Here is a 12,856-nt window from a genome sequence, read left to right as displayed (position 1 = left end):
ATTGATTCAAATTCGATAATGTTTTATCATAACGTAGTGTACTACTACTACCACTGGTCGATTTATCTACCCAAGATTGCATTGTTTTGCTGTAAGGAGAAAAGGAAAGAGATAGGGTATCATGTGATTCCAAGCCAAATTTAATCCAATATTTTCCGGTCTAATTATTATTTCTTCAGTGTAACATATAAATGAGTGCTTGTTGTATTTGAATGTTAGATTAGATTAGATTAAAAGATACAATTCAGATATGTATATACATTTATATATGTACAAAAAAAAAACTACATATATATTTTTTCCAATATATATTAAAAAAAAACAAGTGAAGAAAGATAAACACAAAACTATAGACTTGGAAGTTTTTATAAAAGAGGAAAATCCTTATTTTCTGTCTCCTTCTTTATTGGCATTTTCTCCATCATCTTTACTATACCGGCTACGTATTTATCTACGCGCTGATTTGGTATATCACCTGCTTTTTGTTGAGAAAATGATCTTCTATGAGGTATTTTTAATCCATTAGACTTGTTGAGAATAGGTCCTTTTAATAATGAGGATTCGGATGGTTCTGTCAGCAAATCATTTGTTGTTGATGGCTGTCTTTTGGAACTTATATCATGACTCATACTGCTGCTAGTTTCTATTTGTTTTCCTTTACCTTTTCTGCGTATCTTTGGTACAAAATCTGGAGGAGGTGGTTTACTAATAGCAGATGGCGATATTGCTTTATTTTGTTTTATAGCAGAAGCCATTATTTGTTTAAATGTTACCTCTTCATCCTCTTCTTTAATGGTAATTCCTTTAGATGATAAATTAGTATTATAACAATCTTCTTCATTTGTCGTCATCATCAGTTCTCTACTATTTTCATTTTGCTCATTACAAGTCGCTATATCAGAAATTTCGTCTTCTTCAATGCTGGATAATTGCATTTCTTCTACTGATACTATCATTCCTTCTTCATTTTCAATCTCGTCATTAGTTGTCATCTCATCTCCCTCTATATTCTCTTCAATATCTGAATCAGGTCTTGTGATTATCAAGTGCTTATTGAATCGCCTTAACATATACATATGCTTACATGGCAGCTGTCTCTCTTCAAAATCTGGGCACTTACAGCTAACCATAGCACCAGACAAATCACAAGTGATTAAAAAATAGGCATTGCTAGTTGATAGTGATTTCACTAGCCATGATTGAGGGGACACCTTGACGATCATCGATTTTAATTCCTCCATTGATAACTTATTTGCGCGTTTTCTACGTACACTCGCTTGACTTTCAAATATACAATCAGGTTTATTCACTTCTTTGTCATCCATATTCATAACGCGCAAATCTGGTCTGATACGTTTTAACAAAAACATATGAATACATGGCCTATTTCCAAATTCAAAATCATCACATTGGCAACTCTCAATCACGCCATCACAGATAAGAGGTATATTATTTCCACAATGATAAATAAAATCATCCATTTGATACGTATCTGGGCCTCGTTTTCTAATCAACTTTGATAAATAGTCCTTTGGTATTTCATTAAACGCAATATGCTGGCGTAATTCTTCAGGAGTAAATGAAAACTTGTATTGGCGAAAAGGACCACGCCAAAAACGACCTGTCCAGTCACGTATAAACTTCATTTTCCGATAATCTTCATCTGAACGATCTTCTTGAAGAAATCCAAACTTATCCATCTCAGTCATGATCATCTCATCGTAAGATGGCATGGGCTCTTTTCTTACTGATTTTAATAAGAAACTTTGGATCGAGTTTTGAACATATTCAACAACTGGAAGGTCTGACTGATAAGGTATAAAAAGTTTTCGTTCGATAGGATAGCTGGGATGTTCAGTACCTAAAGCATATTTGACATTAAAACTATTGAGTCGTTGAAATTTGGCTACCATATACATATGAATGCAAGGATTTTGACGATGTCTGTTAAAATCATCACAACTACAATAGTTAATCGTCTTATCAGTGGCTTGCACTTGATACCAGACAGGTGGTGCACTGATAGATCGAACAGTCCAATTGTTGATGACAGGTGGTGTCATATCTGTGACTTCTAAAGAACTAGAGTTGATCATTTCTCGTAATTTATCTTCATCAAGACGGTCAAGTATCTCCTTGTAAGTTTCTATACCACAACAAAGACTCATCTGATTTTAGAAATGTTACTTTTTCTTGAATTCAAAGTTTTTTTTTTAAAGAAAAAAGAGGACAAGGAGCATAATATATTTATCTCGTACAAATATGTTATAACTTCAGATCAAAAATTTGTAAAAGTTTATTATGAAGAAAAATACTTGTAAATTTACTTTCCAACTACTGCTGTTATTATTTGACATTTTTTTTTTAAAAAAAATCTATTTTAGTGAAATTTAGCGAATAAACTAGTAATTCAAAGATGACGCATTATCTAAAGTATAGAAAACGCCTAAAAAAAAAAAGACACCAAACAATTATTACTGTAAAGAGTTGCATTAAACATAGCAGACATGATAGTAGTATATATTATATGCACTTATTAAATAGCGTATTATTATGTATTATACCTACTTTATTTCTTTATAATCGCCTTTATTTTTATTTACAAAAAAAAAAAAAAAAAGAACACGTATTATAGTCTATTGAAGAAAAGATAATAAGATAAAAAAACGAATCAATTTAGCAACTAAACCAAGAGTTTATTTTGGATGAACGAATCATTATTCGAGAATTTAATTTCCCCCTTTCACCCCCACTTTTTATCTTTTATTTTACTTTTTTTTTTTTTTTTTTTTTAAAAAAAAACACTGAGTCACTATTTTTTTCTCACGTGAACATACTATTTCTTTCCTTCTTTCAAGTAAAAATGTTTAAATCTTGGTTGCAGCGTCCAGAAACAAAAAAATATGCAGCAGATGGTAACCATTATTCATTATCATCAATGACTATTACTAAATTATTAGATTAGTTGCTGTATTTGCATTATCCCAAGTTGCAGTTTATTTTGCTTTCAAGTTCATCATCGGTTCTTTAGATCCTACAAAGTCAAAAAAACAAGAAGCAAAAGCGAAGAGTAATCGAGTACTTGGAAAACTTGGAGTAAAAAGAAAAAAAAATGAATAAATTATATATTTTCACAACAGAGATTTTAATTTATTATTTGTAGGTTAAAGATTTGAAATTAACAGAATATGAACAAATTATTGCTGCTGAAGTTATTCATTCAGATGAAATTAGTGTCAATTTCAAACGTAAGTTATTCTCTTCATTATTTTTTCTTTTCTTTCTTCATTCTTATTTTTCTTTTTTTTTTTATTAGAAATTGGAGGGCTTGATCACATCATTCAAGATCTTCGTGAAAGTGTCATTTATCCTCTATGCTACCCAGGACTCTTCACTTCTGCTTCTGGTCTTTTAGGAGCCCCTCGAGGTGTCCTCCTTTATGGTCCACCCGGCTGCGGTAAAACAATGTTAGCTAAAGCCCTTGCAAAAGAAAGTGGTGCTACATTTATCAACATTCATGTATCGACCTTAACTGATAAATATTACGGCGAATCTAATAAGTTAGTAGCAGCTGTCTTCACGTTAGCTAAAAAACTTCAGCCTGCTATTGTCTTTATTGATGAAATTGACTCATTTTTACGAGAGAGACGTAGTACAGATCATGAAACGACAGGTATGATGAAGGCAGAATTCATGTCACTTTGGGATGGCTTGACAACAGCTGAAAATAGTCGTATTGTTATTTTGGGAGCAACGAATCGACCTAATGATATTGACTCTGCTATTCTGAGAAGAATGCCCAAGAGGTTTTCAGTAAGATTACCAAGCGAGTCACAAAGAAGAAGTATTCTAGAGCTTGTAAGTTGTGTGGAACAAAGAGAAAAGACATGAAACTCATTATCATCATTATTATAGCTTTTAAAGGATATAGATTTAGCACCTGATTTTAATATGACAGAATTAGTACAGAGAACGGCAGGCTTATCAGGAAGTGATTTAAAGGAACTTTGTAGAAATGCAGCCATGATTCCCATACGTGAATATGTTAGATCTATTCAACCAGTTACAAAGAATCAAGACGCATCACAGGACTTGGTTCATCTCGATATGAATACGGTAATAAAAGTAGTAGTTTTATTATTGTTATTATTATTATTAACTATGATAAATAGAAAATTCATACAAGACCATTATGTATACAAGATTTTTATGCTTTTGATGCTACTAATGAAAAGACATATAGTCAAAATTTTGAAACACCAGAACAAGAAAATCTTGATTAAGTTTATATTATCCTTAGATGATGTATATAATAATAATAATAAATTTATAATATCTGCTGCAGAATTATTAAAAAAAAACAGGGGCAAAAACATAATAATGTAGATTGAATATCCGCCGATATTTAACTTCTTCCGGCGGGATAATTAGGGTCCGGCCAGAATAAGCCAAAGCGTTTTATTTGGATGCTTTGCAAAGCAAGAAGTGGGGTATCATCATGTAGGCTGAATAAAATCCTTTTCTTTTTTTAGTTTGTATCCTTAAAAACAGGAATCCATCATGGTAAATAATCCAAAAAGAAGTGCATCCATTCACCGGGAACATCGATTTTTTTTTTTACATTACAAAAGAAATCAATTTCGAAATTTAATTAATGACTCAATGATGCACATTACAACTTAATTGACAACAATTCATTAATTCATTTGTTTTTTTTTTTTTTTTTTTTTTTGAAAATAAAAACACATAGACCTGTAAGAGAAGAAATAATGGGCGTAACAAGCACGGACGTGGCCACACCAAGTTTGTCCGTTGCATCAACTGTTATCGTTGTTGTCCCAAGGATAAGGCCATTAAGCGCTTCACTATCCGTAACATGGTAGAAGCTGCTGCCGTCCGTGACCTTCAAGAAGCCTCTGTCTATGAAGAATACACTATTCCCAAGTTGTATGTCAAGCTTCACTATTGTGTTTCTTGTGCCATTCACGCTCGTGTTGTTCGTGTTCGCTCTGCTGTCGACCGTCGCAACCGTCTTCCTCCTCCTAGATTCAGATTCCAAAAGGTAAATAAAAGAGCATGTGTAATACATATATATACATATATGTATATTAAAAGAGGGACTATAATAAAAATAACTAATTTGATTTTTTTTTTATTTTTTTGATAATTGTAGAAGGCCAATTAAATTAATTCAATTCATTATTAATAAAGTTGTAAATCTAAAAAAAAATAAATAAATAAATGTATTCTATTGAGTGGCATTGCCAATTATTCGAAAGTTTTATGCAAAAAGATAGGATATTACAATGGGCGAAAAAGTGATAATAATAAGAAGATTTTTTTTTTCTCAAACTGAGTTCGCTTTTCTTTTTCTTTTCCTTTTTTTGCCACTTTTTTTTTTCTTCTTCTTTTGTAAGAAAACCTTCACTCTCTTAACGATGGACTTACTGAGCCAGTTCCAACTAGGCCCTCAACAAAGTTTTAATCTACAAACATTTCCTACAACAACGACACCACAGGTTCTCAATCATCCAAAATTAATTAAAAGTATTGCCATCGATCGATGTTCTAATTTCATTAGCGCAGGCGCTAATGGTAATGACATCAATCTTCTTTCACAACTTTATAGAGCACGCACTAATTCTAATGATTACATCTCGATCATGGTCTATAGTGTACCTGATCTTAAACGCATTACTTTCGAGGAAGCCATTCAACAAGACTTTCGCCCAACTCATGTAGGGGAATGGTTTGGCCCATCTTGGTCTACCCATTGGTTTCATGTACAAATCAAGATTCCAAAAGAATTTGTTGGTGAAGAGGTACAGTTGATTTGGAATGCAGATAATGAAGCCATGATCTGGAGTATGGAAGGGGTCCCATTACAAGGCTTGACGGGAGGAGGTAAGAATTAAAACAAAAACATTTGCACACACACACATTCTTTTTCTCTCTTTTTCAATAGCATTTATAAATTGTATACAAAAAAAAAAAAAAAAAAAAAAAAAAATGATGTTTTATAGCTGGAAGTGATGCTCGTCATGAATACATCTTGACGACAAATGCAGAAGGAGGTGAAATTATTCAACTTTATATTGAAATGGCATGCAACGGTATGTTTGGAGCTGCAAATGGACTTATTGGCCCACCTGATCCCGACCGATTTTTTAATTTAACTGAAGTGGTAATAATATTCAAAGAATGAATGTATACATGTACGTATGTATGTATGTAGATTACTTATATGTAAAGTATATAGGATCTTGTGGTGCCCAATAAATTAGCTTGGAATCTATTGTATGATTTCCAAATCATTTTGGGAATGGCACGAGATTTTCCAGAGGATTCTTTAAGAGGAACACAGGCACTTTATACAGCGAATAATATTGTTAATGCGTTTATACCTGATGATGATAATTCAATTTTGAAAGGACTAGAGATTGCGCACGAGTTTTTAAAGTTAAGAAATGGAGAAGCACAGCATGAGATTTATGCTATTGGACATTGTCATATTGGTACATGTATAAAAGGAATTTATAAGAGAAAACATGAAGGTTAACATTCAATTTAGATACGGCATGGTTATGGCCATTTGAGGAAACGATCCGAAAAGCAGCACGTAGTTGGTCTTCACAAATTAACTTGATGGATCGATATCCAGATTATAAATTTGTTTGTTCACAGGCACAACAATATCAATGGATAAAGGAACGCTATAACAAATTATGGGAAAGAATGATTGAAAAAGTAGCCCTTGGACAGTTCTTACCTACTGGAGGTGTAAAGGATCTATAAGCTAATTCAGGCAAAAATAAAAATACAAAAATCGATATTAATATTAACTTTTAAATATTAAACTAGACTTGGGTTGAAATGGATACGATTATGCCGTCTGGTGAATCACTGTGTAGACAATTTTTGTTAGGGTAGAGTGGTAGTATTAGATTATAAAATAGATGCATATATATATATGTGTGTGTGTGTATAATTGATGAATAATATCTCTGTATGTATAGTCAACGATTTTTCGAGCAGAACTTTGGTAAACGTTGTAAAGTATTTTGGTTACCTGATTCATTTGGATATTCACCACAGTTACCTCAGCTGGTTAAACTTGCAGATATGGACTATTTCTTTACACAAAAGTTATCGTGGAATAATGTTAACAAATTCCCATTAACAACGTTTTGGTGGATTGGATTAGATGGGTCTAAAGTATTGACGCATATGGCACCCTCAGAGACCTATAATGCCCAATGTACACCTGAGGAATTAGTAAGAAGGTAAAAAGCATGATACAATTTATATATATTTAACTTTATTTTAGCCTTATGAATCATCGTGATAAGATGTATTCGAATACAAGTTTATTGGTTTATGGTAATGGTGACGGAGGTGGAGGACCTGTAGCAGGAATGATTGAAAGATTAAGAAGAATGAGAAATATTGTAAGTATGATATGAATGAAGGTAATACACCTATTTTTACAATTTATTCTTTTTGTTTTTCTTTTTTGTTTTTCTTTCAAAGGATGGGTTACCAAAGACAGAGATGGCTTTAACGACACACTTTTATCAACAAATAGAAATGACATCTAAGGAATTACCTTATTGGAAAGGAGAATTGGTAAGAGACATGCCCTTTTCTTTTTCTTTTTTTTTTACGTTAACTCTTTTCTTTTAGTATTTTGAATTGCATAGAGGCATTTATACAACACAAGCCTTCTGTAAAAAACTAAATCGAAGTTGTGAGTTCCTTTTACGAGACATTGAGATGCTTGCAACATTTGCAATGTTATTATATCCAGATCAATTTCAATATCCACAAGTAGAATTTACAGAGTTTTGGAAGTTGCTTAATTTAACTCAATTTCATGATGTTATTTCAGGATCAGCTATTGAAATGGTCTATGAAGATTGTTTACAGATGTTTACTAAAATTGATGTCTTGGGCAAACAAATACGATATGATCTATTGACACTTTTATTACATGAAACAAGAAAAGAATCCGATAAACTACATGTTTCGACCATGCCAGTCAATAGTTATGCAAAGTCATTAGCTGTCATTAATACATTAGCTTGGGAAAGAGAGGCTGTTGTATTAGAGGTTCCTCTTAAAGAATTTGATGATACTAGCATAGTGAAACAATTTTCCGCATTTGGTCAATCTGGTTACGTCTTGGTGACACATATTCCTGCAATAAGTGCTATAGGTGTTCCCTTATCAGTCCCTACATCTATAAACGATAGCGAACGAACCAAGGTACAAACAGATAGCCAAAGCAACATTATGATGGAAAATGCCCTCATTCGAGCCACCTTTGATCAATCAGGTCACCTTATCCATCTTTATGACAAACAATTAGAACGCGAACTAATTAAAGCCGGAGAACGCGGTAATGTCTTTCGGCTTTATGAAGATGTTCCACTCTTCTGGGATGCTTGGGATGTTGAAATTTACCATCTTGAAAAATACAAGACAATTGAAGAAGGATCTGTCCAGATTCTTGAACAGGGGCCTCTTCGAGCCTCTATTTTAATTGAAAAGGAAATCTCAAAGACCAGTCGTTTACGTCAAATTGTTGTCTTGAATATACACTCACAACGTCTTGACTTTGAGACCGAGGTAGATTGGAATGAAAATCGACAGTTCCTTAAAGTTGAATTTGCCTGGGACATCATGACAGACCATGTGAATTATGAATGTCAGTATGGATATGTACAACGGCCCACTCATTATAATACAAGTTGGGAGAGTGCGAAGTTTGAAGTAGTGGCGCACAAGTATGCAGATATGTCTGAGTATGGTTATGGTGTGGCTCTCTTGAGTGATTGTAAATATGGCTTTTCAGCTTATCAAAATTGTATGCGATTATCACTCTTAAGGTCCCCTAAGGCTCCAGATTCAAATTGTGATGTAGGCCATCATTCATTTAAATATGCTATTTATCCACATCCAAACCATTTCTTACAATCCAATGTTGTTCAAGAAGGATATAATTTCAATTCACCGTTGATTACGAGGTAATAATAAACTTAATTTTTATATTTTTCATGTAATATACATATTTACATATATAATATAGAGTAATAGCCGAAGATAAAACATTCGATTTAAAATCGGCTCTACCTCAATTTCGAATTGAGAATGCACCAAATGTAGTTTTGGACACCATTAAAAAAGCTGAAGATTCGAATCATGTGATAATGAGAATCTATGAAGCATATGGAGGACATGCACAAGCTCGTTTAATAAGGTATATAGAATGGAAATAAAAAAAGAAAACATTATTATATACTAAGATAATATCCAGCTCAAAAATCATTACACGAGCTGTAAAATGTAATATTCTCGAAGATGATATAGAAGAAATACCTATTGAACATCATTCATACAATATAAGAAAACGAACGTTTAGTACCAACTTGCGTGTTTTAGATGATGATGTGCTTGAACTTCAACAACAAGAGCAAGAACGAAAAATGAATGAAGGTTTACTTGTTAAATTGAAGCCTTTTGAAGTGATCACTCTTAAATTAACATTTTAAAATAAAATAAAATAAATTATTTTGTATTATAATAACAACATTAAAGCTTTTGTTTCAAGAGTTTGGGTCCATCCACAAGGATACAGGGACCACCCAAGATGATATGGAGGGTATCTTTATGAGTAGTTGCAAATGCTCGAACCTGATCGTCTTCAGCACCAGGTTGTAACCAAAAGTAACGGAAGCCCAAATGATATGCCTCTTGAAGGATATGAAGTGTGACGGCAGGAGGAGTGACGATAGAAAGCGATGTTTGTGAAGGATAAGGAAGTTCATGAATCGATGCCTTTGTAGTTAATCCTTCAATCATGTGTTCTTTCTATACTTAGTATCGTTAAGTAAAGGCTTACATATACGATAATTGATATCTATATAAAGAGAGAAAATAATCGTTGTTATTCTTGTTAACTTACAGGATGAATAGGAGTTACGTTGAGATGATTTGATTGATACCTTTTTTTTTTTTTTTTACATAATATGAATAAAGGAGGCGACTTTTATTTATTTATTTATTTATTTATTTATTTATTATAAACTTACCAACGTAAAACTCGATTTCCAAATTTTTCTCGAGATGTGCTTGCACCTACTACAGCAAAATAAGGATTCTTTAGAAATTGATGACTCATTGATGACATGAAGGAATAATTAGTAATAAAAAATCAAGAAAGAAAGAAAAAAAAAAGGGGGGGAGAGTAGTTTGTCGGATTATTAATTTTATATGTATTTTTTTTTTTTTTTTTTCAGGAAGACATTTTCACTGCTAAAAAGAGACTTCATTTTGTTTTATTTGACTTTTTTTTTTTTGTGCATATCAAAAAATGCTTTTTACATCCCAATGCTAAAGTAATTTAGTAATTTTTCCTACACCTTTTGTTCGCCCTTCTCTGAAAATCAATCGAGTACCGACTGTTAAATATTCAGGATTCTTGACAAATTCAAATACAACTTTAGCACGATCTCCAGTCCGAAGTACTTCCTTTTCAGTTGTTGTTGTAAGAATAATACTAGCCGTCTGTCTAACTGCACCACAGTGGACCATTGCTTGATATTTGGATTTTATTGTAGTTGAATGATAAAGTACTAACACTTCAGCTTCAAATCGTCTTGAACAATGCGGTGATGTATCAGACGGTAACAAGACTTGGCCTTTACGAACCGTATTTCTCCGCACATTTTTGAGAGCAAAAGTAACAGACTGACCGGCTTTAGCAGCTGGTACCGCCACTCGTTTTCGATGAATTCCTTTAATGGTTGTTGTCACGAATTGACCATTATAATCAGGTCCTAATTGAACTTTGTCTCCTACATGGATAACACCCGATTTAATAATACCACTTACAACAGTACCCACAAAAGGGACTGAATAAGTTTCATTGATTTCGTATAAAAATGGTTCTGTAACGGCATATTGAGTTAAAGAAGGCAAAATATTTAAAAAGTTGCGAACAAGATCGAGCCCCTGACCTGTCACATTGCTAATTTGAAAAATAGGACAAAGTCTTTCACTAACAAAGTTTTGCTATTATTAAAGAAGATTTAGTTGTTTAGTCAAAAAAAAAAAAAAAAAAAAAAAAAAAAAAAAAAAGAGGGAAGCTCATGATAATGTTAAATATTTACAGCAGTCATAACAACGTCATGATTATTCTCAATAAATAATGGTATTTTACGACATGATTTGGACTTGAGAATGGTAGCAAGTTCTTTTAATGTTTCTTGAAGTACATGATCAGGACATCGATCAATTTTCGTAATAACAACCAAAACAGGGATACTTAATGATAAGGCCAGACCTAAATGTTCCTTGGACATACCAATCATGCCTGCGTTGGCGCCTACCATTAACATGGCAAATTCTGGGGCAGATCCAGTCATACCAAACACAGTTGTTTTTAAATATTTTTCGTGACCTGCAAGATCAACAAAACTCAAGACTTTAGCTGCCTTTCGAGTAATTTCTTCCCATCCTGCAGTTAGTTTTTTATTGGTGCTAGTGTGTAAAATAGGTCTTGAGCATGAGTCAAATCCGAGAATTTCTCCTCCTACACTAGAAGTACGACCTGATTCAATTTCATGTTTGTGACGAAAGAGATTAACACGAGCCTTTCCACGACCATCATCTAAAATACCCTTTGTGAGGACACCCAGCATGGTGGACTATAACACATATACACACACACACAAAAAAAAAAAATGAATTTTTATGTAATAAAAAGGAAAAAAAATCAATGTACCTTGCCTGCGTCTACATTTCCAAGAACAGCGATACGAATTTCCAATAAATTCTCAACAGATTTAGGTCGTTTTCGAATCATTAAATGAGCTACTGTGTTTGACTGTGTTGTTGGTATATGAGTATTTTCGTTAAGATCATCTATGTTTGCAAAGTCTGCATCTAAAGTATCTGTGACTGTTTTAAGAGTCGTTAAACAAGTTGCATAATCTTCTTTAGTCAAATTCATATTTGTTCCATCCTCTAACGTATATAAAATAAAATAAAAAGTAATTAAACAAGAGTATTACATATACCCATAAAAATTATTCAAGTTACCTTCTAAACCTATTTCAAATAATGTCTCTCCTCGACCCTCTTCCATACGTTTAGAAATCATATCCGTCAAATGATTTATATCTTCTTGTGTTGGATTTAATAATGTTTCCTATTGAAAGAAAATAACAATAATAAAAAGTATAAATATACAAGTTGGGTTTTTTTTTCAAATAATTCAATATATTTATAATACTTTTAGACTCTTTTCAGTAGGATCATGTTTAGAATGTTTAATTAGATTATCAAGTAAATCGTTGACATTGTCATGTTCATTTAGAGAAGTCTTATAAAGCGCAGAAGCTAATAGAGTAGCTTCATCCATCATACCTTCATAATGTATATTATGGTCATTATCTTTGTTAATTGCCATAATCTTAAAGATAAAATAAAATAAAATAAGATAAAATAAAATAAAATATCATTTTACTATTATGCATAGTTTTATAAATGGAGGTCGATTTACTGAGTTTAAAATAATTTATATAACAACAAGGAATAACGAAGAACATGACAGATTTGCCGCAGTAGACTATTTATTAGAATGGATAATGAGTCATGGTGTGTATTATGACTAAGAATATATAGGATACAGCATAATAATACTGGTTAGAGGAAAGGAAAAAAGGGGCCAATAGCATGATTTTTTAACACTCAATAAAATATAGAAAACGAGGAATGGGCTTCATATATGAGATTTGAGAGATAGCCAAAACACACACACAACATTAAAGAAAGAAGGCATTTATTACTATCT

General features: G+C 32.5%; 6 protein-coding genes across 6 annotated transcripts; 3 read left to right on the top strand and 3 right to left on the bottom strand.

Moving 5' to 3' along the window:
- Positions 1 to 157: 157 nt before the first annotated feature.
- Positions 158 to 2,335, bottom strand: BX663DRAFT_522950 (uncharacterized protein). The gene has a single exon (XM_051529454.1). The coding sequence runs from the start codon at positions 2,166 to 2,168 to the stop codon at positions 366 to 368; it is 1,803 nt and encodes a 600-aa protein (XP_051379028.1). The 5' UTR covers positions 2,169 to 2,335; the 3' UTR covers positions 158 to 365.
- A 472-nt stretch (positions 2,336 to 2,807) lies between these two features.
- On the top strand, positions 2,808 to 4,393 carry BX663DRAFT_546028 (P-loop containing nucleoside triphosphate hydrolase protein). The gene is made up of 6 exons (XM_051530953.1): positions 2,808 to 2,915; positions 2,966 to 3,096; positions 3,164 to 3,248; positions 3,317 to 3,858; positions 3,916 to 4,116; positions 4,173 to 4,393. The coding sequence occupies exons 1-6, from the start codon at positions 2,864 to 2,866 to the stop codon at positions 4,281 to 4,283; spliced, it is 1,122 nt and encodes a 373-aa protein (XP_051379027.1). The 5' UTR covers positions 2,808 to 2,863; the 3' UTR covers positions 4,284 to 4,393.
- Positions 4,394 to 4,750: 357 nt separating this feature from the next.
- BX663DRAFT_522947 (ribosomal protein S26e) lies at positions 4,751 to 5,278 on the top strand (the record flags this gene model as incomplete). Its single annotated transcript, XM_051529453.1, has 2 exons — positions 4,751 to 5,062; positions 5,174 to 5,278. Coding segments are annotated over 2 exons (324 nt in total), but the record flags the coding sequence as incomplete, so codon positions are not given.
- Positions 5,279 to 5,378: 100 nt separating this feature from the next.
- On the top strand, positions 5,379 to 9,540 carry BX663DRAFT_522938 (glycosyl hydrolases family 38 N-terminal domain-containing protein). The gene is made up of 10 exons (XM_051529452.1): positions 5,379 to 5,904; positions 6,024 to 6,184; positions 6,260 to 6,515; positions 6,572 to 6,780; positions 6,862 to 6,926; positions 7,017 to 7,283; positions 7,328 to 7,448; positions 7,531 to 7,626; positions 7,684 to 9,026; positions 9,089 to 9,540. Exons 1-10 carry the CDS (start codon positions 5,439 to 5,441, stop codon positions 9,276 to 9,278), a joined length of 3,174 nt encoding a protein of 1,057 aa, XP_051379025.1. The 5' UTR covers positions 5,379 to 5,438; the 3' UTR covers positions 9,279 to 9,540.
- BX663DRAFT_522915 (CoA-binding protein) lies at positions 9,541 to 10,295 on the bottom strand. Its single transcript, XM_051529451.1, has 3 exons — positions 10,092 to 10,295; positions 9,965 to 10,004; positions 9,541 to 9,870 (listed from the first exon to the last, which is right to left on the bottom strand). Exons 1-3 carry the CDS (start codon positions 10,187 to 10,189, stop codon positions 9,592 to 9,594), a joined length of 417 nt encoding a protein of 138 aa, XP_051379024.1. The 5' UTR covers positions 10,190 to 10,295; the 3' UTR covers positions 9,541 to 9,591.
- A 97-nt stretch (positions 10,296 to 10,392) lies between these two features.
- Positions 10,393 to 11,702, bottom strand: BX663DRAFT_533069 (translation protein; the record flags this gene model as incomplete). Its single annotated transcript, XM_051530502.1, has 2 exons — positions 10,393 to 11,073; positions 11,172 to 11,702. 2 exons carry the CDS (start codon positions 11,700 to 11,702, stop codon positions 10,393 to 10,395), a joined length of 1,212 nt encoding a protein of 403 aa, XP_051379023.1.
- Positions 11,703 to 12,856: the final 1,154 nt, after the last annotated feature.

This window comes from Cokeromyces recurvatus, assembly GCF_025118155.1.
Source record: "Cokeromyces recurvatus strain NRRL 2243 chromosome Unknown BX663scaffold_34, whole genome shotgun sequence".
Taxonomy (NCBI): Eukaryota; Fungi; Mucoromycota; class Mucoromycetes; order Mucorales; family Mucoraceae; genus Cokeromyces; species Cokeromyces recurvatus.
Note: the sequence above shows the minus strand (reverse complement) of the source record. Positions and strands in the feature narration are given on the sequence as shown.